The 23,811-nt window shown below is 41.4% G+C and overlaps 1 protein-coding gene across 1 annotated transcript in view; it reads left to right on the top strand.

Annotated features, from left to right (window-relative positions):
* Positions 1-18,354, top strand: part of LOC143983703 (pro-glucagon-like) — a 36,459-nt gene extending 18,105 nt beyond the window's left edge. Inside the window, exons 3-5 of the mRNA XM_077483709.1 lie at positions 5,141-5,284; positions 8,634-8,702; positions 17,930-18,354. Of these exons, the coding sequence (XP_077339835.1) occupies positions 5,141-5,284; positions 8,634-8,702; positions 17,930-17,939 (223 nt within the window). The 3' untranslated portion in view covers positions 17,940-18,354. The remainder of the gene's footprint in view (positions 1-5,140; positions 5,285-8,633; positions 8,703-17,929) is intronic.
* Positions 18,355-23,811: the final 5,457 nt, after the last annotated feature.

Below are 23,811 nucleotides of genomic sequence, written 5' to 3'. Positions count from 1 at the left end.
GGTAGCCTTATCAGTGTCATTTGCAGCCTTGTCATGCAGCCTTGTCAGTGTCATTTGCAGCCTTGCCGTTTAAAAATGTTGTGGCCGAGATACAGAGCTGGATGTCCTGTGTATCTCGGTGGTGCTCAGTAGCTCTTGGGCCGTTTTAGGTAGCTTTCAGTAATTTTTGGCGACTCTCGCCCACTTTCAGCCATTCTCAGCGGCTCTCAGTTATTCTCGCCAGCTTTCGCCCGCGCTCGGAGGCTTTTGCCGGCTCCCGCGGGACTGCGAGAGCGCCCGACAACAGCCGAGAGCAGCCAAAGGCTGCCAAGAATGCCCGAAAGCCACCAAGAATGGCTCACAATCAGCAGGGGATTGGCGTATCACACGCACCCACGATTTCCCCTTGATTTTAAGGGGAAAAAAGTGCCTATTATACGCCGATAAATACAGTAATTATTATATATTGTTTTAAAGGTGATTTACTATATTTTCAAGTTTGAATTTATAACTCAAACCAGTAATTTCACAGTAAATAGATAAAGAATAAATTATGTTATAATTGTACCTGTGTGAGAAAAACATGGGATTGTGGGTAAATCTTATACCCATAAACACATGTATTTGCTTAGGAGCGCTGGGCTGGATGGGAGCATTTGTCTTTTAGACACATGCACCTTCTATGACACTGCAATAAGAGGAGTGCCCCCACAAAGAGGCATGCCTCCACTGCAGCATTTTTATTGGACAGCTGGGGCTAATGGTACTTTACCATTGGTCCAAGACTCCAAGCTGTCCATTGAGCTCAATGCGTCTAACAAGAAGTGAGGCGAGGCACTGTGAGCTCAACCTCTCAGTCTGCTGCAAACAGAGTGTGCCAGCTTGTATTTAAACTGGCCGCTCCAGATGTAGCTTCTGACAGGCTGCGCAAGGAGCCCCATATCTCCGGAACCATAGGTCGTAGGAGCCCCACATTTTACCAGTGGTGAGGTAGGCTACCTACCCTTCAAATGGGGGGTCTCTGTGACCTCGGGTCGCCGAGCTACAACCCTCAAAGCTCAATTTTATTCTTTTTTTAATGTTCATGGCTCTGCCTCACCTGCCTCCCCTGACTGCATGTCCCTGCTATAGTCATATTGCTTCTGAAGTGTATTTATACAGTACCAGAAATATATACACAGCTCCCAATTAAATATATCCAAACTCTATTTTTTTATTAAGATATAGTGAATTCTCATTTAATTGTCCAGAGAGAGAATACAAGTGCAGTGGGGGAAAAAAGTATTTAATCCCCTGCTGATTTTGTATGTTTACCCATTGACAAAGAAATGATCAGTCTATACATTTAATGGTATGTTTATTTTAACAGTGAGAGACAGAATGACAACAAAAATATCTAGAAAAACGCATTTAAAAAAAGTTATAAATTTATTTACATTTTAAATGAGTGAAATAAGTATTTGATCAAGTATTTGATCAATCAGCAAGATTTCTGGCACCCAGGTGCCTTCTATACAGGTAATGAGCTGAGATTAAGAGCACTCTCTTAAACAGTGGCGGGTGATGGGTTTTTCGTTGGGGGGGGCAGCAAACAAGCACTCACCCACCCCCAATAGGATCGCCTGATGCTTTGGCCAATTGGGAAACAGGTCTCACGATTTGCCTACTGTTTGGCGGGGAGGAACTTTAGTGTCAAAATAGTGAAAATGAATTTGCTATTGTCACACAACAGGGTGGGATCGGGTGCAGTGCTCTGCGCCCCGAGTCCACCTTTTTTTTTTACGCCTATTAACTAATCAAATGCTTAAACCCCCCCCCCCCCCATTGAAATCTATAGTCTGGCGCCCTGATATGTAAATCAGGGGGCCAAACGCATAGATAGGGAGGGTGACACCCATGCACCCTCTATAGACGGGCCGCCACTGCTCTTAAAAGGGAGTGCTTCTAATCTCAGCTTGTTACCTGTATAAAAGACACCTGTCTACAGAAGCAATCAGATTCTAATCTTTCCACCATGGCCAAGACCAAAGAGCTGTCTAAGGATGTCAGGGATAAGATTTTAGACCTACACAAGGCTGGAATAAGCTACAAGACCATCTCCAAGCAGCTTGGTGAGAGGGTGACAACAGTTGGTGAGATTATTCGCAATGATAGAAACACAAGATAAACGGTCAATCTCTCTTGGTCTGGAGCTCTATGCAAAATCTCACCTCGTGGAGCTTCAACGATCATGAGAATGGTGAGGAATCAGTCCAGAAATACACTGGGAAACTTGTCAATAATCTCAAGGCAGCTGAGACCATAGTCAACAAGAAAACAATTGGTAACACACCACACCGCGAAGGACTGAAATCCTGCAGCGCCAACAAGGTCCCCCTGCTCAAGAAAGCACATGTACGGGCCCGTCTGAAGTTTGCTAATGAACATCTGAATGATTCAGGGGAGAACTGGGTGAAAGTGTCGTGGTCAGATGAGACTCATCCTCAGATGAGAAAATCCAGCTCTTTGGCATCACTTCAACTTGCCATGTTTGGAGGAGGAATGCTGCCTATGACCCCAAGAACACCACCCCTACCTTCAAACATGATGATGGGAACATTATGTTTTGGGGGTGTTTTTCTGCTAAGGGGACAGGACAACTTCACCACATCAAAGGGACAATGGACAGAGCCATGTACTGTCAAATCTTGGATGAGAACCTCCTTCCCTCAGCCAGGGCATTGAAAATGGGTCGGAGATGGGTATTCCAGCATCACAATGAACCAAAACACACGGTTAAGGCAACAAAGACATTAATCCCATAGAAAATATGTGGAGGGAGCTGAAGGTTCAAATTACCAAACGTCATCCTCAAAACCTTAATGACTTGGAGAGGATCTGCAAAGAGGAGTGGAACAAAATCCCTCCTGAGATGTGTGCAAACCTGGTGGCCAACTACAAGAAACGTCTGACCTCTGTGATTGCCAACCAGGACGTTGCCATCAAGTACTAAGTCATGTTTTGTGAAGGGGTCAAATACTTATTTCACTCATTAAAATACAAATCAATTTATACATTTTTTGAAATGCATTTTTCTGATTTTTTTTTGTTGTGTTTTTGTCACTCACTGTTAAAATGAACTTACCGTTAAAATTATAAACTGATCATTTCTTTGTCAGTGGGCAAATGTACAAAATCAGCAGGGGATCAAATACTTTTTTTTTCCTCACTCCATTTCATTTCTCTCCATTTCCACTGTATGGATTGGAAGCTCTCTGCTTCATCAGGGACCCGAAAAATTTCAATCAGTGCGTGGTGGTCCCCGTTTGACAAATGTCGATCATTGGAGACTAATTCTTCCTCCTCATTTGTTTTTAATGGAGGAATCTGTTCTTTTTTTTTAATTTTATTTAGCTTGCTAGCTGAACGAAAGAAAATGAGCAATCTATGGCTAAATTTGTTATTTTTCAATAGAAAGATGTAACAAAAAGATTATAAATATGATCACTAATTGAACTTACAGTATACAGGAACCATGACAACTTTGACCATTCAGAATCCTTATTTCCAGCTTTAGAACCTCATGGCTTTCAAATGACACTAACCATATTGACCATAGTTGAAACACCATAAACACAAAAAAAGGGTTTTGCATCCAGTAGTCAAAAGATTGCTAGGAGTTACATGACTGCTATTTGATCCTTGTTACTGTATAGTACATTTAACATTGTGTTTCTCAGTATGATGGTCGCAAAACGAAATATACTCAATGTATGTTATTTAAAATCATTTTCACAAATAGTGCATGAAAAAGCAAATAGTAGTTCAAATATTAACGTGTGAAGGTAAAAGCTTTCTGAGTCTGTAATGAAATTAGATGATTCTCATGACTAACACACTGTCATATATGATTCATGATCCCAGCCTGGAATTTATATGTTTGGCCAGGAAGATGTATGATTCTTTATGAATAGTGCTTCCCTGCATCATTTCTATGGGGAATTCATTTCATGCTTTCAATGTGCCCTAATGCACTTCTAATTTGAAAGTCAGTTTACGTATATTAACTTAATTAGCCTCAGATCACAACGGTCATTGATCCTGATCATCCTGATCATCTGACTGTGAATATTTGATGAAAAAAAAAACAAAAAAAAAACACTATATTTCTTTGGTATGTTTTCTGTAAAGAAAATTCCTTACTTAAGATGAGATGTCATTTTCTACATATTGTAGATATTCGTGGTTTTGCAACCCCAATAACCAGGAACTGGGAAGTAGAATATCCCACAAGCTCCTTTGAGAGTTCATTGATATGAAGAACTTGCAAAGAGTGAATAAAACTGCCTTAACTCTTATGCCTTTTGTGTACCAGTGAGGGACTTGTAGAAGAATACATAAAGTACTGTTATACAGCAGGTTCAGATTAGTGGATAGTCTACAATGGCATTATGGCAGAAACCTACAGTGGCAATGTACAAGGGTGGGGGTCAGCAGTCTTCTTATTTTTTTATCTTAACAAATATAACACCTTTGAAAGCCAGCAAGCATAAAATAATTAGCGCGATACCCATACTTTTTTATGTATTATGTTGGAAACTAAAGGGCTATAAAGATCTCCAATTATTGGTGCAGGGATGTTGATGTGATGGTGCATAATTAATCTTCCCAGTGTACAAATGGGGCTACTAGTGACACCTTGTGGTCAAGTATGCTTACTGAGATCAGCAGGACTACAGAGATGATTAAGGAAACATTTGTGAGTAACAGATCTGCAAAATTATTGACACTATGGGGTTGATTTACTAAAGTGAAAAAGACTGTGCACTGGTGTACGTGCAGTTGTTTCAGAGTTAGTAAATGAGCAGAAACTCTGATGACTTCCATCATCCAATCATGTGCAAGCAAACATTTTTTTTTCCTTGCACGTGATTGGGTACTCTTTGCATAGTGAAGCCTTACCTCATTTACTAAGCTTTGAAGCAACTGCTCTATTTGCCTTTAGTAAATCAACCCCTTAGTTCACTGAATATTAGGTACGGTGCTGTGTAATTTCTCTGTAACAAGTAAAATGCATGCTAACCTTTTATAGTCAATACCAAGGTATTCAAATCTCTAATACAGAAATTATACTTAATGATATGGTGTTCATGTTTCTCTTTTTGTTCTTTTGTGTTTAAAGGTGGCAAGAATATCAGTCTCAGATCTTTACATCAAATATTAAACGGCACTCTGAAGGAACTTTCTCCAGTGATCTAACAAGATACCTGGACAGAATGAAAGCAAAAGACTTTGTCCAGTGGCTGATGAACGAAAAACGATTCAGGTGAAAAACACATTACAGGGCCCGTTTGTTAACTACTCATGTATAAAAGGCCTGGTGTGTAATGGATGTAGCATACATCTTTCATACGAGGAATTTTTAATGATATCAGAATGAGTCATGGTTGAAATCATCTTAGTTAATATAGTTAACATTAAATGGTCAGCTGATAAAAAAAATAGGAAAATACCGGAAAGGGGGAATGTACCAGAAAGCTCTAAAGCTAGCCATACCCAGATGGAATTTCACCTGGTTCCTGCTGTATCAGCTGGAATTCGTTCTGTGGGTGGCCCAGACAACACCACCCAGTTCAACAAGATATACAAAGAATAGTTCAATTCTAGTTTTTGTCCATCAAAAAAAAACCACAAAGAATTGTTTAGATGGAAATCTATGACATCAATTTATCATGCAGTTTTGACAAAAGCTTTTATGTATTGATGTTTTTTTTAGAATTTGTATTAAACTATATGTTTCTATAATTTTTATTGTCTGCATACACCATTTTTGGAGTCGTGGCCCTAAAAAAAATCTTTTCAGGGTGTTTCTTTGTTTTTTTTGACCCAGCTCAACAAGAGACAATTTTCCATTTGACTTTTGTCAAAGGAGCTGGATGGACAATTGTTGGTCAAACTGCATCTGTATCCAATCAGAGGCAGCTACTGTTCGGTTATTCTGACAGTTATGGGTGCAGGCTGTCACAATGAAAAATCTCAAATGATAGAAATACAGAGAAGAGCACCAGACCAAAAGCAGATTAAAGTCCAATCTAATTTTAATTGTTGATTAAAAAAAGACCTATAAAAACAGCCAACACACCACTCTCCCTTCATTGGGGCTCAACACAAAATAATAAACTTGTAAACTTGGGGATAAAACTTGGATGGACTCACAGGTCTATATTATTATTATTATACACGATTTATATAGCGCCAACAGTTTATGCAGTGCTTTGCAATGTAGAGGGGGGAAAGCACAATTACAGTACAGTTCAATACAAAAGGGACAGGAGGGCCCTGCTTGTAGAGTTTATATTCTAAAGGGAGGGGGTGGTGGTACAAAAGGTAGTAGATGCAAGAAATGATTTGATGGGGTGGCTCAGGGACAGTTGTTAGGTGGGTGTGGGATAGGCTTCCCTGAATAAGCGAGTTTTTAGGGATCTCCTAAAGGTGGACAGGTTAGGGGCTGATCGGATATACTGGGGCAGGGAGTTCCAGAGGATGGGAGAGGCTCTGGAGAACTCCTGAAGGCGAGCATGAGAGGCGGTAACAAGGGAGCTAGAGAGCAGGAGGTCCTGGGAGGAGCGTAGGGAACGATTTGGGTGATACCTGCAGATGAGGTTAGTGATGTAGTTAGTGATGTAGTTGGGGGCGATGTTGTGGATGGCCTTGTATGAATCTTATATGGTGGGGTATATATCAGTATTGAAATATTCCCATGGAAGAAGAAATTGACAGCATTGCTGCTCAGCAACTGCTGTCAAGTTTTTCCTGCATGAGGAAAGGTAATCCAAGTTTCATCCCGTGCTGAGCCCTGTTTAAGATGGAGTGGTGTTGCCCTGAAATGCCTTGGATGTTTTTATATGACATTTTTTTGTCATCAATTAAAACTATATTGGACCCTTTTATCCAATTTTGTTCTGGTGCTCCTTTCTATATTTCTGTGGTTCAAGCTACTGTTGGGCGCCCATCCAGCTGAGCGTTGCTGTGTGTGAGCTGCCTCGCCAGAGCTATTGAGCTCATTTGAAGCTTCCTTCAAATAGGGTAAAGCTGCACTAAGTGAGCAAAAATCCTTTTTATTTTCCCCTGAGTTATTCATGCGGTGGCACATGCATAGAATAATCTTAGCCTTCAGCTGTTCTAAATGACTAAAAGCCAAGGTCATTCTGCATGGGTGTCATAACCCCATAATTGACTTATTCAGGGGGAGAGGTAAACAATAAAGTAGTTGTAACCCCCCCCATACTCTAGCTAGTACAGTTACAGTATGGCTAATTGGCCCAATTTGGACATTTTCACTTAGGGGTGTACTAATTTTTGTTGCCAGCTGTTTAGACATTAATGGCTGTGTGTTGGGTTATTTTGAGGGCGCAGCAAAGTTACACTGTTATACAAGCTGTACACTCGCTACTTTACATTGTAGTAAAGTTGTCACATGAAAATATATAATAAAATATTTACAAAAATGTGAGGGGTGTACTCACTTTTGTGAGATACTGTATATATTTAAAAATCCTAAAGTGTATTTTTAGGGCTCATGCACACAGCTCCAAGAGGGCCGTACAATATCCAGATCCTCTGCAAAAATTTTCCCAGGGCTTACAGCTGCTGTGAACAGCCGAACATAGACATCAGCGCTATAAGGGCTTATGCACATGGGCGTTCAGAGCCTCCGTAAAAACTTTCCTAGGGTTTGTAGTTGCATTAGGCTTCGTTCACATCGTGGCATTCCAGGTGGAATCGCTGCGATTCTGCCCACGATTTAAAATAGTAGCGAATCGCTGGACGCTTGTGTGATCCCTGTCACATCCAATGGCACCCTGATCACGGCGCGATTTGCTGAGATTCGTCGGGTGACAATCATGGTAAAATCACACAAACAGAATCACAGGGCACCTGTGGCCCAAAAGAAGTACTTCTTTTGGGCCACAGGCATCACGCGATTCTGTTTCCACGCTTTTACCACAATTCATCAGGCGATCGGGGTGCAATTGGAGGTGACAGGAATCACACAAGCATCCCGCAATTTGCTGCTATTTCAAATCTTGACATTCCGAATCGCAGGCAAATATGTGAACGGAGCCTTAGAGATTGTGTAAAGCACCCACACACACAAACATGGATGTATGCCCCCAATGCAGGCTATCTCTATTCAGAGCATACCTCTGTGCACTTGTCTGTGCTTTACACAACTCCTGGTGCATAACTGCCACGTAGCCGCAGCTTCTAATTGTTTATGGCTGGCTGTGTGCAGCAGTTGTCTGTCCTATGAATTCTTTTTGTGAGGAGATGAATGACACACAGACTTCTGAGCTGACAGGCAGGGAGGGAGAGGGAGAGACTGTGGTCTGACTATGTGTATATGTATGGTTTATGCAGATTGACATATCCAGGCTTCAGGTCTCATAATTTTCCAGGTCTGCTTTTCAAACTGTTTTTGATATCAAGACTGCACGGTTGACATGCTCTGCTCAAAGCTTTTAGTTAGCAAACAATCTTATAATGAAGGTTAATGATGGGAGGAGGACCGATATTATTGGACCCAGTGGCTGTATTTGTTTTCATCTTTGTCATTTGTGATTACAAAGCGACAAGAAATATTATGGAAACTATTTTTTATTTTTTTTTTGCAGTAACAGCAAACGGAATATTGGAAATAACTTAAGACTTTCAAAATTCCCACCTGAGGTCTCATTTCTTAGGTAAGAAATGGTGGGTAACTGTTTTCATAATTGAGTTTTTCAAGGTTTCCTTTATAAAGATATCTACAATAACATGTGTAGCCCTATTTTGGGTGGTTATGAGAAATGGCCCTCCCCAAACAGAACATGCACTAAACCTGTAGGTAAATAAGAGAACTGGAACCTTTACTAAGTGGAAGAGTAGGTTTGATACTAAAGTTGGCAGTGCCTCCACCCAGGACAGGACTTCTGTGAACAGAGGGGATTCCTTTCCTGTGAAAATAATCAAAGTAATTATATGCTTCAACCAACAACAAACTTTATATAAGAAAAGATTATAAATAGTACATACATCCAATGTACAAAAATGTATTATCAGCAAAGGGCCCAGCAAAAGTCCTGGTGGAATTGTACACATGCTTTTTTATATATATACAGTTATACCGAGATACCCCCAGATTAATGTCGCAGCAAAGTCCAGCTGCACGGGTACCTGAGGGGAGGGTTAACTAAAATAACAAGAGCAGCATATAACTAAAATAACAGGAGCAACATATAAACTCTCTTGCAGTAAACAAGTTTACCTACTAATGTACTGGAAGATGACTGCTACATACATACAGTAGCACAGACCTAGGCACAATGCATGTGAGATAATAACAACAGGACAGAGACTTGTCTATTGCGATGATTCAGATTAAGAAGATATGGGCAGCTACAGTTAAACAGCCAGAACACAGGAAAAAGTGCCTAATAGTCTCTTCTTTTGGTCTGAATAAAATACAGTATTGAAGTAATGCACCTTCTGTATGTGGACATGGGGGTTGATTTACTAAAGGCAAATAGACTGTGCTAAATGAAGTCTTACCTTGTTTACTTAGCCTTGGAGCAACTGCAGTTTGCAAAGTGCATAGTCTATTTGCCTTTAGTATATCTCCACTATGGTGTCAACTCTCTCGCTCTCTCCACTCCCTCCTTTTGGGGTTTCTCATCCAGCCTCTCAAAACAGGAAGTGGTAATACATAATTATACATAACACTGTAACATTAGCAACTAACGTAACGTAAAGGGCAGTAGAGCCCTACACATGGAAAAATGTACCACTTTTTAAAATTATTTACATATTACAAGGCAACCCAAACACTTAAATACACAGTTGAAACACATCCTAGAAGTTTGTCAAATACCCATTATCTTTCTACTCTGCTAGGCTATATTTGCATGGCAAAATGACAGGGACAGTGCATTTTAATTGCTATTCTAAAAAAGGCATTGCCTCACCACCTGTGTGCTCTTGGGATTTCTAAATTACTAAACGCTACCAAACTAGGGATGCCTGAGCTCTCTACCTAATTCAATCAGCTTACGGATGAGACCCCACTAATGCAAAAATAATTTCAGACTCCAGCTGGCAAGTGGATAGTTAGAATAAAGACAGGTCTTGGGTTATTGCACTAGCTAAATATAAAAATATTTAATTAATTGTGAAGGAACACAGAACTAAATTGTGTTTCAAGGGTTAACCTGAAATAACGTAGCCACTTTTCAGAATATGTAGATTTTGTCTTACACATTTTACACCCACCCCATTCAATGGTACTGTATGCCCCTCTAGCCCCCAGTACCCCTCCATTTCCCTATGTTTTATTTAATGTGCCATAACAAGAGTTTTTATTTTTATTTTTAATAAATGTGTACTGAGATGAGTTAAAGTATAACATACCAAATATACATTTGGTAATCACAAGAAATTGAAATAACAAGAGGTTTTATTTCTGCATGGTGTTATTTTCTGGAATTATAAGTGTACATAGGCAGGATGCAGTTTTGGTGAATAGGAGAATCATATAATATCTCTTCAGACTAAAGTTTTGCAATTACCAAAAGCAGTATATGGGTCTTTTATTGCCACACTGACACTTGGCTTGCGATGTAAAATATATGTGAAGGTACTGAACCCATCGTCATTTGTTTTTGGGAGCAGCACTTTCAGCATGCCCATACTTGTTGCAATACACATCCTTCAATGCCTGAGTGGGCATGCATTATGGGTAGTGTAGTTATCAATAATAATGTAAAGGTCAGTCACACCTGATCTAACAGTATTTTTTAACGTGGTTCCTTTGATAGGTCTGATAATACCATTGAAATCCCAGCTGATAGTACACCCTAATAACCAAGGTCAAATGTGTCACATGCAATAAAAAAGTCAATTACTTTTGATTTCTTTTGCTTTTTCTACTCTTATTCTACACATGAAGTTCAAAGGTTCTTACAGAGAAAAGACAGTCACAGTGCTTTTTTTTACTTTCCTGTAGAATAGTAATATCCCCACTCAAGATTGTCTCACTTCTGCCACTTGTATGCACAATCACGGACATCATAGTTCACTCCATAATGAAAAAGGTATAATCCACTGTTAACCACTGTTTCCTGCAAATCTTAATATAGATATGGAAAGCCAAGACATCTCCGTTTCTTTCTTTCCCAATTCCCAACATGCCTCAGTTATTTGCTAGTGTCCTATGAGCAATTACTTCTCTCTACTGAGATACGTTTAACTGCTGTACTTTAAAATACTTTTTTTACTGCAATCGAAACTTTATCTAGATGTTGCTTGGGTCAGTCTCTTTTATGCATCTATCCAGATCTATGTTTGCTTAACAACAGCTTTGGAGGTCGTATTCATAATGGATGATTGTGGGGCTTATCTGAAATTTAACCTAGGGGCATGGAGTTACTATGTTCATTAACTGCAGAGACCTTTCCAAGTCCAGAGCCGTGGTAAAGCCACTGGTGTAACCCAGTCTCTGAAGACTCATTTAAAATATGGCTGTGTGGGCCAAACATCAGGTTCTACTACATTATTTGGGGTTTTCATTGGTCTCTACAGAAAGAGTTAATACTCTGAGCACTCCACGTTTTGTTCCCACCTTTCAGTTCTCACCTTTCAATGTGAGGTAGCATCTTCCTGCCATTGGTTCTGTTCACAAGAGACAAGCAATTCCACCTCAGTTAGCCCTTGTTGCCATCTGCAGTGACCTAGTCCCCTCCAGCCATTTGAATCTCCCCTGCTCTCAGGAGCCAGTTCATTAGGGGTGACCTGCAGTGCCTCTGCTCATGGACCCATCAATGACAGCCTGAACAGTGGTAACTTGCTCTTAAAGCCATACACTCCTCTGAGTCTTCCTTAGTGATGTTTGTTGTGGATCCCTCCTTGGCCTTATGTCTTAAGGGGGGGGGGGGATTCTCAGCAGTTATGAAAGAGGTTGTACTTTAACTCCTTTCCCTCCAGGATCATTGTCTGGCATACCTGCCGCTGTGGAGGCCTCTGAGTATTCTGATGCACAGACTATATCTGACGAAGAGTCTCACAAATCCTTGCCAGATGACTTTGTACCTAAAGAGCCACAGGCAATGGTCATGGCTCCCAGATTTAAAGAAACTAAACATTTCTTAATGACACGGTGGATTCCACAAAGGATGTGAAAGAAGGAGGAGGTGTGTCCCTGTCCGATGATCTTTAAGGAGTTTTTTATCTGAACATCCTCCCATTTAGGTCCTGACTGATAACATAGCGCAAACTTTTCAGATGTTAAAAAGGTTCACCTAGATCAGGGGTGCTCAACCTGTGGCTCTCCAGCTGTTGTGGAACTACAAGTCCCATGAGGCATAGCAAGACTCCGACAGCCACAAGCATGACACCCAGAGGCAGAGGCATGATGGGACTTGTAGTTTTGCAACAGCTGGAGAGCCACAGGTTGAGCACCCCTGACCTAGATTCTATACCTTCTGAAATCTACCTTGGTGCAAACTTATCATTTAGAGCAGGGGTGCACTCTAATGTGAGCCACAAACTCCTGCTTTGGGATGGTGGGTCATAAAAACAAACAAGACCGGAAGAAGCAAGCGGCTGTGGAGGGAGCAGGAGCCGCATAAGCAGGCAGAAAAATACCAAATGTATTTCTCTTGGAACAGGAACATTTTTCACAGCCAGCAATGCCTGCAGAAAGTGCAGGATAAAAGGTCAGTTTGTGAATATCACTGTGGCAAAGGGTAAATGTATTATCATATAGTTGCAATGGGCATCTATGAGCAATGGGCATAGTTTTGCAATGGTTATTATGCTGCTTTCAAACTGATCCCCATGTGCAGTGCACACCAAAACTCCTGAATGCAGGAGTTATGGCGCGCTTTCAGAAAGTGCACCACACCTGCAAGATATAATAGAAGTCTATGGCAAAGCGCAACTAATCTGCAGGAAACCCACACTGAGCTGCACCCATGGCATGGGTGAACTGCTGGGCATCAATGTGAAAGCAGCCTTATAGGGGGCTCAGGACAGTAAGGGCTCATTTACATTTGCGGTTTGCGGGGCAGTAAAACCCTATTCATTGTGGCCTGTGACCAGTTACCAAATCACTTAGACAGGCCCATAAATATTGGGACATCAACACAATTCTAATCTTTTTGAAATGAAACGAACAAGATGTGCTTTAACTGCAGACTTTCAGCTTTAATTTGAGGGTATTTACATCCAAATCAGGTGAACAGTGTAGGAATTACAACAGTATATGTGCCTCCCACTTTTTAAGGGACCAAAAGTAATGGGACAGAATAAAAATCATCCATCAAACTTTCACTTTTTAATATTTGGTTGCATGTTTGTTTCATTTCAAATCCATTGTGGTGGTGTACAGAGCCAAAAAGATTAGAATTGTGTCGATGTCCCAATATTTATGACTATAAGTGGTTCTATCTCTTTAAAAGGTTGAGCACCTCTGATTTAGATTATCTGGGCCTCATCCAGAATAACCCTCAAGCCAGAGAATTTATTTTCCAGGAAAAATGTATGACTTCATGCTCCCAAACTTGGAACTAAAGTTCAAGAGCTGTCTGACCCTGCAATTTTTAATGAGAATTCTGGCTCTAATGATAACCTCTTTCAAAGCAGTTCTGTTTTCTCCAGAAGTCTTCAGCTCTGCATTCTCAGTTGTCATGGGACAAGTTAGTTTAGTCTCTAGAAAAACCTAACTGCCTTACATCAAAGCCAGGTTATTTCTGGTCAGGTGGCTCAGAAATCTGGCTCCGGAGTTGGAGGAATCCTTCCAGACATCTTGGAAGATTCTAAAAATGCATGGCAGCTTGAAGGGTTAGAGAAGAGTCCTATAACTTGCCTGTACACGGTACTTGGTTGTCTGAGGAATCCCGACCATCGATGAACATTTTGTGACTTGGGAGATTTAGTTATTCTTAAATTGAGATTAGTTTGGACAAGGTTATTGCAGTGGTATACACAAACCATAAACCATTGGGTAGCAAATACTCTGTCTAGGGCAGATTTTCATGTTTCAGTATTGTCAGCTCATCCCAAGTCTAGACAATTTCAAGGCAGACTACCCCAGCCAGCATTACCTGGACTGGGGAAAATGGTCCCTAGTCCTGGTAGTATTTCAGGACCTGTGGCTCTGGTGATTCATGATTGTGGGATTAATATATGCAACCTGATCTACAGTTGACCTACCCTGAAACACCTTCCACTCTACAGGATCAAAATGGAGGGCATTCGGGTGATATTTATAGCTTTGATATGGCGTAGGAGGACTTGATCAAACTGCTAACCAATATCTTGCGAGCTCTTCCAGATCAACCAGATTTTCTATCTCAGAGACTGGTTTACCACCATTATTCACAGTCCCTGGCCTTAACACATCGCTGTTCAAGCACAGGTTTTGAGAGGGGTCTCTCTGATTCTTTAATTCCCATGCCCATCCCAAAAGCTAGGAAGTCTACCTTCCACAAGGTCTACCAACACACATGGAAGACATACTTTGCATGGTGCAAGGAGCAAAGTTTTCACCCAAGGAAATACTCCATGGAAAGAATCCTGACCCTTTTAACATTCAGGCCTGGATCAACATTTGCACCTGAGTAGCCCCAAAGGGCTAATATTTTATTTTTCTAAAGGCCCCCTATTCATAGTTTAGGATTTTAATACAGCGTGTCTCTGGTGCAGCTCCTCCTAATGGATGTCCCAATCTGTGACTCCATGGGATTTTAAGTTGGTTCTGTTGACACTTCAACAACCATTTTTTGAGCCTATCAGAAATATTCCTCTTTCCAACCTTACTCTAAAGGTCAATTACTTGTGACTATCACCTCTGAGAGGTGTGTATGTCCACTGGCAGCTTTGTGTAAAGAATCCTTTGTAGTCCTACACTGAGATAAGGTGGTGTTGAGACTCAGAGCCTCATTCCTTCTTAGGTAGTAGTTTCAGTGTTTCACTTCACATCATTCAAGACATTGTTCTTCTGTCTTTGTCCAGCTTCAGTACATCTAAAAGAAATTTCTCTTTACTTTCTGAATGTATGTGGGTTTACCTGCCTACAGAAACAAACAATACAAATAACTGCCCACGCCTATAACTGGCCTTCATCGCAAGGAGCACATGGAAAGGACAATAGAAAGACTAATGCCGCGTACACACGATCGGACTTTCCGGCAGACTAGGTCTGACGGTCTTCCCGACAGACTTTTCGGCAGAGTTCCGACGGACTTTGGAACGAACAGATTTGGCCACACACGAACAGTCTGTTCGAAAGTCCGTTCATTTTGAACTTGATGATGTAAAACGGGACTAAAAACGGAAGTTCAATAACCAATAGCTTCCCTTGCGTAGTATTTGGTCCGTCGGACCATCATACAGACGGTTTTCCCAATAGGAATTTAGTCCGTCAGACAGATTTGAAACATGTTCTATTTCTAGGTTCATCTGATTTATTTTAATGAAAAGCGATCGGATTAACCCACACACGATCGGATTGTCAGACTGGCTGATTCCGTCAGACCTAGTCTCCGGGAAAGTCTGGTCGTGTGTATGCGGCTTTACTCTCTTTTTATGATCCCTGGCAGTCCTCATAAAGGGTAATCATCTTCTCGTTTCACCATTTCTTGGTAGCTTATAGAGACTATTGTCCAGGATTATGGTATTAAGGATTGGGTTACACTATTTCCTGTTAAAGTTCACTATACTAGAGAAGGTGTGCGAGTCCATTTTGGGCTTTTCAGCATCAGGGAAATGTTTCCCAGATTTGAAAGGCTGCCACCTGGTATTAAGCTTACACGTTCTCTTAAGCCGGGTACACACTATAAGTTTTTTAACATTTAACTCAGAAGGTTGAATGAAAAAATACTGTCAGCTCTAGTCAGAACCGCTGTACTAACATTGGATCTCCCCAGTTGAGCTATTGTGTTCTGACAGGGTTATCCACCAGAACACTACAATCAGCACTTTCAGCCATTGGCTGAGAGCGCTGATCGGGAGCTGGTCAGCTGCTGGTTTTCCAGCATGCTCATCCAACCGCTTCTCTTGGCCTGACTGCCAGACACATGGGTCGTCTGGTTTTTATTGAACTGGCTGATGTGTATATGAGCCTAAGGCTGGCGGTGCAAATTTCTTTCCTGCAACCACGGAATTTGCACGATTCCCTCATCAACACAGACAGTGCTGACAGGGGAATCAGCTATTGTTTTCTCCTGGCAGGAACGGCTTCCCCTGCCCGCCCCCACTGGGTGAAGACAGTGATAATCGCAAGAGAATCTGGCATGGTTGTACCAAAGTCGTTTGATCGATCAACTTGTTACATTCAGCCTGCCCATTAATGCTTTGAATCTCAATTCAATTTGAACGGTTTATGGTCGGCCTAAGTTTTTACAAGGTGAATGTTTTAGCCTTATTTGGTGCAAGCTTTTGGCATAATGAAAGACCTTTCCAGTGGCTCTATGAGCTGCGGGCAGCCCCTAGTTTCATTGTTTATGTGAGATCATTAGTGTTTAGTTACTGTTGCTCACCCCTCGGTTGGATTGTTTTTGCATGCCCCAATCTTCTCTGAATTCTGTGTCCCTTAACAAAGGGAAATAAATAATTTTTTGTACCTACCAGTTTTTTTGGAGTTTGATAGGGACAGGTCTCACCCCTCCATGTTTTGTGATCTTCCATTTACTATACTGTTTAACTGAGGCATGCAGGAAAGGCAGGGGCATGGGTGTCAATACAACCCAATTGCCTCTGGATCCTGTGTTCCTTGATAATTCCAAGAAATGTATTTCATAGTAAGTGCAAAAATTCCATTTGAATTCCTATGGCTTTCCAACACTTTCCATCTTGTGAAAAAATTTAGCAAAATCTTCCATCCACAGCTATTTTCAATGAAACCCTTTTAATACAAAAGCTACCAAATTCCAATTACGGCGTTTAACACCCCTGTCCTCTTACTTAAAAAAATAAAATAAAAAAATACTCAAAAGCAGTGAGAAATACTATAAATATATAAGTGCTACACTTACAATGTGTGTTTGATTGAGCATGTCAATGAATGCGTGTATGAGGTCTTGTTCCTGTAGGAAATGCCCATGGAAAATATGTTAACAGATGGCACATACATAGCCGTAAAATACCACGCTAGCAATTATCTGAATTGCGTACAAACACTAAAGTGCATTCCTTGCAAGCCTAAATTATTTGACCTGATCTACATTAGATACATTGAGTCACACATCCAAGGTCTAGCGCTAAGCCTGTTGTATTTCATAGGATGTGTTCTATTGAATAGTATGATAGTCATAGCTGCTGTACAAAACACTTGGAGTAGTGGATAAACAAATTAAAGCAACCAGAGTTAGCGCTCGGGATCTCTTTGTAATGGTTCGCTGTGAAGCATAGAATATCTTATGTATGGCCATGAACACCCAGCTGGTCCTCAGAACAAACTTCACAGTTCATTGGAGCCATTGCTGAAACGCATCAGAAGCATGTGCAAGTATATACTACAGGCTGACATCCATTCATTACCATTAACCATGAAAAAGCAATTGTAGAGCAAAACGCATTGTCACAGCAACACAGAGGCTTGCTTTCATCTCCATCCATATGCGCCCCCCCCCTCCCCCCCAAGGTAGCCTCTGACTTCACTTCCAGTGCAACACCGACCTCGGGCAGTTTATCGGCATGGAATTCACCTCCGCCTACCGAAAGAGGTTTTCTTCTTGCACCACAGCAGCCACAAATAGTCATGGTTTTCAGCCTGTAATATATACCTGCACATGCTTTTCAGCAATGGCTCCAAAGATGGTGGTTTAGTAAGTTAGACTCATATTGTACATATCATATATACGCATGTGGAAAACACATTCTAATGTGCTTTAAAAACTGGTATTTTATTATTTTATCTTTTTTAAATGTTTTACAGGTACAGCTAAAGCTTTGTAACACTGGGACTGTTGATGCATCAGATATTCATTAAAAGCAGACACACTATCTATGAAGAAACATTAATCAAGAAAAATGACCTATTGTACAGTAAATGTACTTGTATACACAATTTACTATGAAAGAACAAATATAATGTATTTTCTTTTGCTTACCTAGCAATATTGTTTTTAGTTTTTTACCAATTTTGTTACTTAATATTCTACAGTTGACTAGAAATATATAGTTATATGACTTCTGTTTGCTGGAAGAATAAAATAATTTGTGTTACTAAAGAATTTTAACTATAAACAATTGTGTATTAAGTCATCATTAAGTACCACAATGACATCATCATCAATGGTCACGTGTTATCTGCACTGTACTAGCCGTGCAACAGAGGCAATAAAGACTGTTTGTGCAACACTTCTAGCTGATACGATTGAAAATCTTTTTGTTTAAAATAATAAGCTTCTTTGGTAAGTGCTACAGCTTTTCTTTTATTTACAATACAATCACAAGTTCTGCAGCTATAAACTCTGATAAAGGCTTAAACATGCTGAAAACATTTATCTGTGCTTTTGAACCATACGTTTTTGTGGAAGTATAGGTTAGATATTAATAAAGCTAAAAAATGCTGAAAAACGAATTCTACAGCTAACGCTACTGGCTTTTTTTTTTTTTTTTTAATAGAACGTTCAGTGTACATGAGCCCTTATTGATGAACATTTGGATCAAAGGATTGTGAGGCTTTTGATGCAAAAAAAGACGATTGGAATTTTGGTTGGAAAAAGCTCTCATGGTTTTCCCGACGAAATTCCAACAGGATTTCGCTCAAGCTGTCTTGCATACACACGGTCACACCAAATTCCGACCATCAATAACGCAGTGACATACAACACGTATGATGGGGCTATAAAAAGGAAGTTCAATAGCCAATAGCTTCCGTCTCGTAATTGAATCTGAGCATACATGAGTTTTTGCATATCGGAATTGCATACACACGAAAGCATTTCTGGATAGGAACTTTTTCCAATCGAAAAATTGAGAACATGCTCTCAATCTTTTGCTGGCCGAAATAGCATACACACTATTGCATTTTCTGACCAAAAGCTCTCATCGGTCTTTTGCTAGCCAAATTTCCGATTGTGTGTACGCGGCATTAGAACCCTTTCACACTGAACCGCAGGCAGTGTTAGCGGTAAACCGCTGCTAGTTTTAGTGGTGATTTACTGTCGTTTTAGCGGCGCTATTCGGCCACTAGCGGGTGCTTTTAACCCCCGCTATTTCAATGGGCAGGAGCAGCTCCTCCATTGCCCCAAAGATGCTGCTTGCAGGACTTTTTTTTAGACCCCTTTCACACTGGGGTGTTTGTGAGGTGCTTTTGGGTTAAAAATAGCACCTGTAAAGCGCCTTTCCTACAGTCCCAGTGCTTTCACACTGGAGCGGTGCGCTTGCAGGAAAAGATAGAATTTTTATTAAAGCTTACCTGTAAAATCCTTTTCTTGGAGTACATCCTGGGACACAGAGCCTTAAGTAATTAACCACTTCAGCTCATAAGATTTTAAGAATAAATAAGACATCAGTCTTACGAATCAGAGCAGTGGCCTTTTAATAGATTTTCACTGCTCTCACCACATCAAGATAATGTAGTGACTTTCCTTCCCTGGAACAAAAACAAAATGATGGCAGGACAATATCTTGGTTTAGGTCAAAACCTGAGAATACTTTTGGCAAAAAGCCTAGACGAGGGCATAACACCACGCTGTTTTTATGAATAATAAAATATGGCTCTTTTCAAGAAAGAGCAGCCAATTCTGAAACCCTCCTTGCTGAGGCTATAGCAACCAAAAAATACCAGTGTCCTTGCCAGAAGGACTAAGGGAATATGCTGTATTGGTTAAAATAGCAAAACAAAATTCAAGTCCCAAGAGATTAAAGGTGATTTAACTGGCGGCAGGGCCGTCTTTAAGGCAGGGCAAAAGGGGCAGCTGCCCTGGGCCCTGTCATTGTTGTGGGGCCCAAAGCAGCTGCCTCGTACTTTCCAGCTATCCCAGTGCAAATTCCCTTGTCCCTTGAAGTTTTAGTCCCAATATCTCAGTGTGAAGTGATGGTACTAGTGCTGCCCAGCTCTGCCCTATTGTTGTGTACAGATGACTCACCGGCAGGCCTGTGTTTACATGTAAATAACCAGCATTGATATGTAAATAGTGGCAGCATTACTAATTAAATAGATGCAGCCGGCAGCATTGATATGTAAATAAAGGTGGCATTCATATGTATATCATGCTCCCCTGCAGTGAGGAGATGATGTGCTGTAACCTCCAGCAACCAATCATTGAGCAGTATTACTTTACAGTAATCTCTAGTAACCAATTAACAAGCAGAAATCATTTGCTGTAACCTCAAGAAACCAGTCATTAAGCAGTAATGATATCCTGTAACTGCTGGTAACCAATCGCAACTGCCGCATGATCTGATACAGTAACTGATTTTGAGTCTAGCTGCTATTTATTGTGTGTCTCAGAGCAGGTGGAGAGCAAAACTGCATGGGGGGGGGGGGGGGAAATTTTTGCCTGGGGTCCAATCAGTATTAACCACTTTCAGACCGGACCATTTTGCTGGTAAATGACCAGAGGTCTTTTTACAATTTGGCACTGCGCTGCTTTAACTGGTAATTGCGCGGTCATGCAATGTTGTACCCAAACAAAATCTGCGTCCTTTTCTTCCCACAAATAGAGCTTTCTTTTGATGGTATTTGATTGCCTCTGCGATTTTTATTTTTTGCGATATAAATGGAAAAAGACCGCAAATTTTGAAAAAAAATGATATTTTCTACTTTTTGTTATTAGAAAAATCCAATAAATTCAATTTTAGTCATACATTTAGGCCAAAATGTATTCAGCCACATGTCTTTGGTAAAAAAAAAAGTCAATAACTGTATATTTATTGGTTTGCGCAAAAGTTGTCACATCTACAAACTAAGGTACGTTTTCTGGAATTTACGCAGCTTTTAGTTTACGACTGCCTATCTCAGTTCTTGAGGTGCTAAAATGGCAGGGCAGTACAAAACCCCCCCAAATGACCCCATTTTGGAAAGTAGACCCCCTAAGGAAATTGATAAGTGGCATGTTGAGCCCATCGAATATTTTATTTTTTTGCCTCAAGCGATTGAATAATGACAAAAAAATAATTTTTATTTTTTTTTACACAAAGTTGTCACTAAATGATATATTGCTCACACATGCTATGGGCATATGTGAAATGACACCCCAAAATAAATTCTGCTGCTTCTCATGAGTACGGGGATACCACACGTGTGGGATTTTTTGGGAGCCTAGCCGCGTACGGGGCCCCGAAAGCCAAGAACCGCCTTCAGGTTTTCTAAGGGCGTAAATATTTGACTTCACTCCTCACTACCTATTACAGTTTTGAAGGCCATAAAATGCCAAGATGGCACAAAACCCCCACAAATGACCCCATTTTAGAAAGTAGACACCCCAAGCTATTTGCTGAGAGGCATTTTGAGTCCATGGAATATTTTATATTTTGCCACAAGTTGCGGGAAAATTACAAACTTTAATTTTTTTTTTTTTTTTTTTCACAAAGTTGTCACTAAATGATATATTGCTCACACAGGCTATGGGCATATGTGAAATGACACCCCAAAATAAATTCTGCTGCTTCTCCTGAGTACGGGGATACCACATATGTGGGACTTTTTGGGAGCCTAGCCACGTACGGGGCCCCGAAAACCAAGAACCGCCTTCAGGTTTTCTAAGGGCGTAAATATTTGACTTCACTCCTCACTACCTATTACAGTTTTGAAGGCCATAAAATGCCAAGATGGCACAAAACCACCACAAATGACCCCATTTTAGAAAGTAGACACCCCAAGCTATTTGCTGAGAGGCATGTTGAGTCCATGGAATATTTTATATTTTGCCACAAGTTGCGGGAAAATTACAAACTTTTTTCTTTTTTTTTTCACAAAGTTGTCACTAAATGATATATTGCTCACGCATGCCATGGGCATATGTGAAATGACACCCCAAAATAAATTCTGCTGCTTCTCCTGAGTACGGGGATACCACATATGTGGGACTTTTTGGGAGCCTAGCCGCGCACGGGGCCCCGAAAACCAAGCACCGCCTTCAGGCTTTCTAAGGGCGTTACAGTTTTGAAGGCCATAAAATGCCAAGATGGCACAAACCCCCCCAAATGACCCCATTTTGGAAAGTAGACACCCCTAAATTTAGGGGTACACTAGTGAGATTAGGTAATAAATGGCGGGTGCCCTGAAACTATAAAAAAAATAACTAACGAACCAGCGTCACCTGTAACAGTTATATGGTGATCACTGGTGAAAGGGTTAACTAGGGGGCAATCAGGGGGCTTTATGCGGTAGTATATGGGGGTCCCTGGCGCTATAAAAAGTTGCGGCGAACCTAAATACCTACCTGCCTAACTAGCGTCACCTGTGACACTAATATGACACTACATTGTTCACACCATGCGATCCGATTCTGCTGCGGACCAAAAAAAGGGTCCCGTGCGAGTTTGCGGCGGGTGCGGCGGGTGCGACACGAATTCAGCCATACTATCTGTATAGCTGAACTCGAATCGCACAGAGATCAGATGTGATTTGCACTGCAGTGCGGTGCGAATCACATCCGTTCTCATAAACCGCTGCAATGTGAACCCAGCCTTAGTGACACTGGCGACGGGGGGTGATCACGGGGTTAAACCTTTATTGGGGGGGTTAGGGGGGTACCTTAGAACTAAAGGGGGCTAACCCTAACTGCCCTAACAGTTATTACAGTCACAAATGACACCCGCCGGGTGATCAGGGGGTTAAACCTTTATTAGGTAATAAATGGCGGGTGCCCTGAAACTATAAAAAAAATAACTAACCAACCAGCGTCACCTGTAACAGTTATATGGTGATCACTGGTGAAAGGGTTAACTAGGGGGCAATCAGGGGGCTTTATGCGGTAGTATATGGGGGTCCCTGGCGCTATAAAAAGTTGCAGCGAACCTAAATACATACCTGCCTAACTAGCGTCACCTGTGACACTAATACAGCGATCAGAAAAATGATCGCTTATTAGGCTGGGTTCACACTGGAGCGATGCGGGAACGCCACGAATCCGCGGCGGGTTCCCGCATCGCATGCCTCCCGGTGGCAGTTCACACTGCCCTATGCCAACTGCTGGGAGTGTCAGTGAAATGTTAATGACACCCCCAGATCAGTTCGCATATCGCAGTGCGATCTGCAAACTCGGATCGCATGGTGTGAACACCCATGCGATCCGATTCTGCTGCGGACCAAAAAAAGGGTCCCGTGCGAGTTTGCGGCGGGTGCGACACGAATTCAGCCATACTATCTGTATGGCTGAACTCGAATCGCACAGAGATCGGATGTGATTTGCACTGCAGTGCGGTGCGAATCACATCCGTTCTCAAACCGCTGCAATGTGAACCCAGCCTTAGTGACACTGGCGACGGGGGGTGATCACGGGGTTAAACCTTTATTGGGGGGGGTTAGGGGGGTACCTTAGAACTAAAGGGGGCTAACCCTAACTGCCCTAACAGTTATTACAGTCACAAATGACACCAATGCAAAAAAAAAAAAAAAAAGCAATTGGTGTCACTGTGACTGGGGGGGCAGGGGTAATTGGGGGGGTGATCGGGGGGTAAAGGGGGGGTGTGAGTGTGCCTGGCATGTTCTACTGTATGTGTGGTGTGTTGGTGCAACTCACCGAACCTCTCTCCTCGGTGCCGGAACGAAAAATACCGACACGGAGGAGAGAATACATCACTTCCTCTCCTGTGTTTACATTACAGGAGAGGAAGTGATGTCACGGAGGATTTCCATTCGTC

This window comes from Lithobates pipiens, unplaced genomic scaffold (genome assembly GCF_037356315.1).
Source record: "Lithobates pipiens isolate NorthernLeopardFrog02 unplaced genomic scaffold, aLitPip1_a1.2 Scaffold_16, whole genome shotgun sequence".
Lineage (NCBI taxonomy): Eukaryota > Metazoa > Chordata > Amphibia > Anura > Ranidae > Lithobates > Lithobates pipiens.
This window is presented reverse-complemented; position numbering and strand designations above follow the sequence as displayed.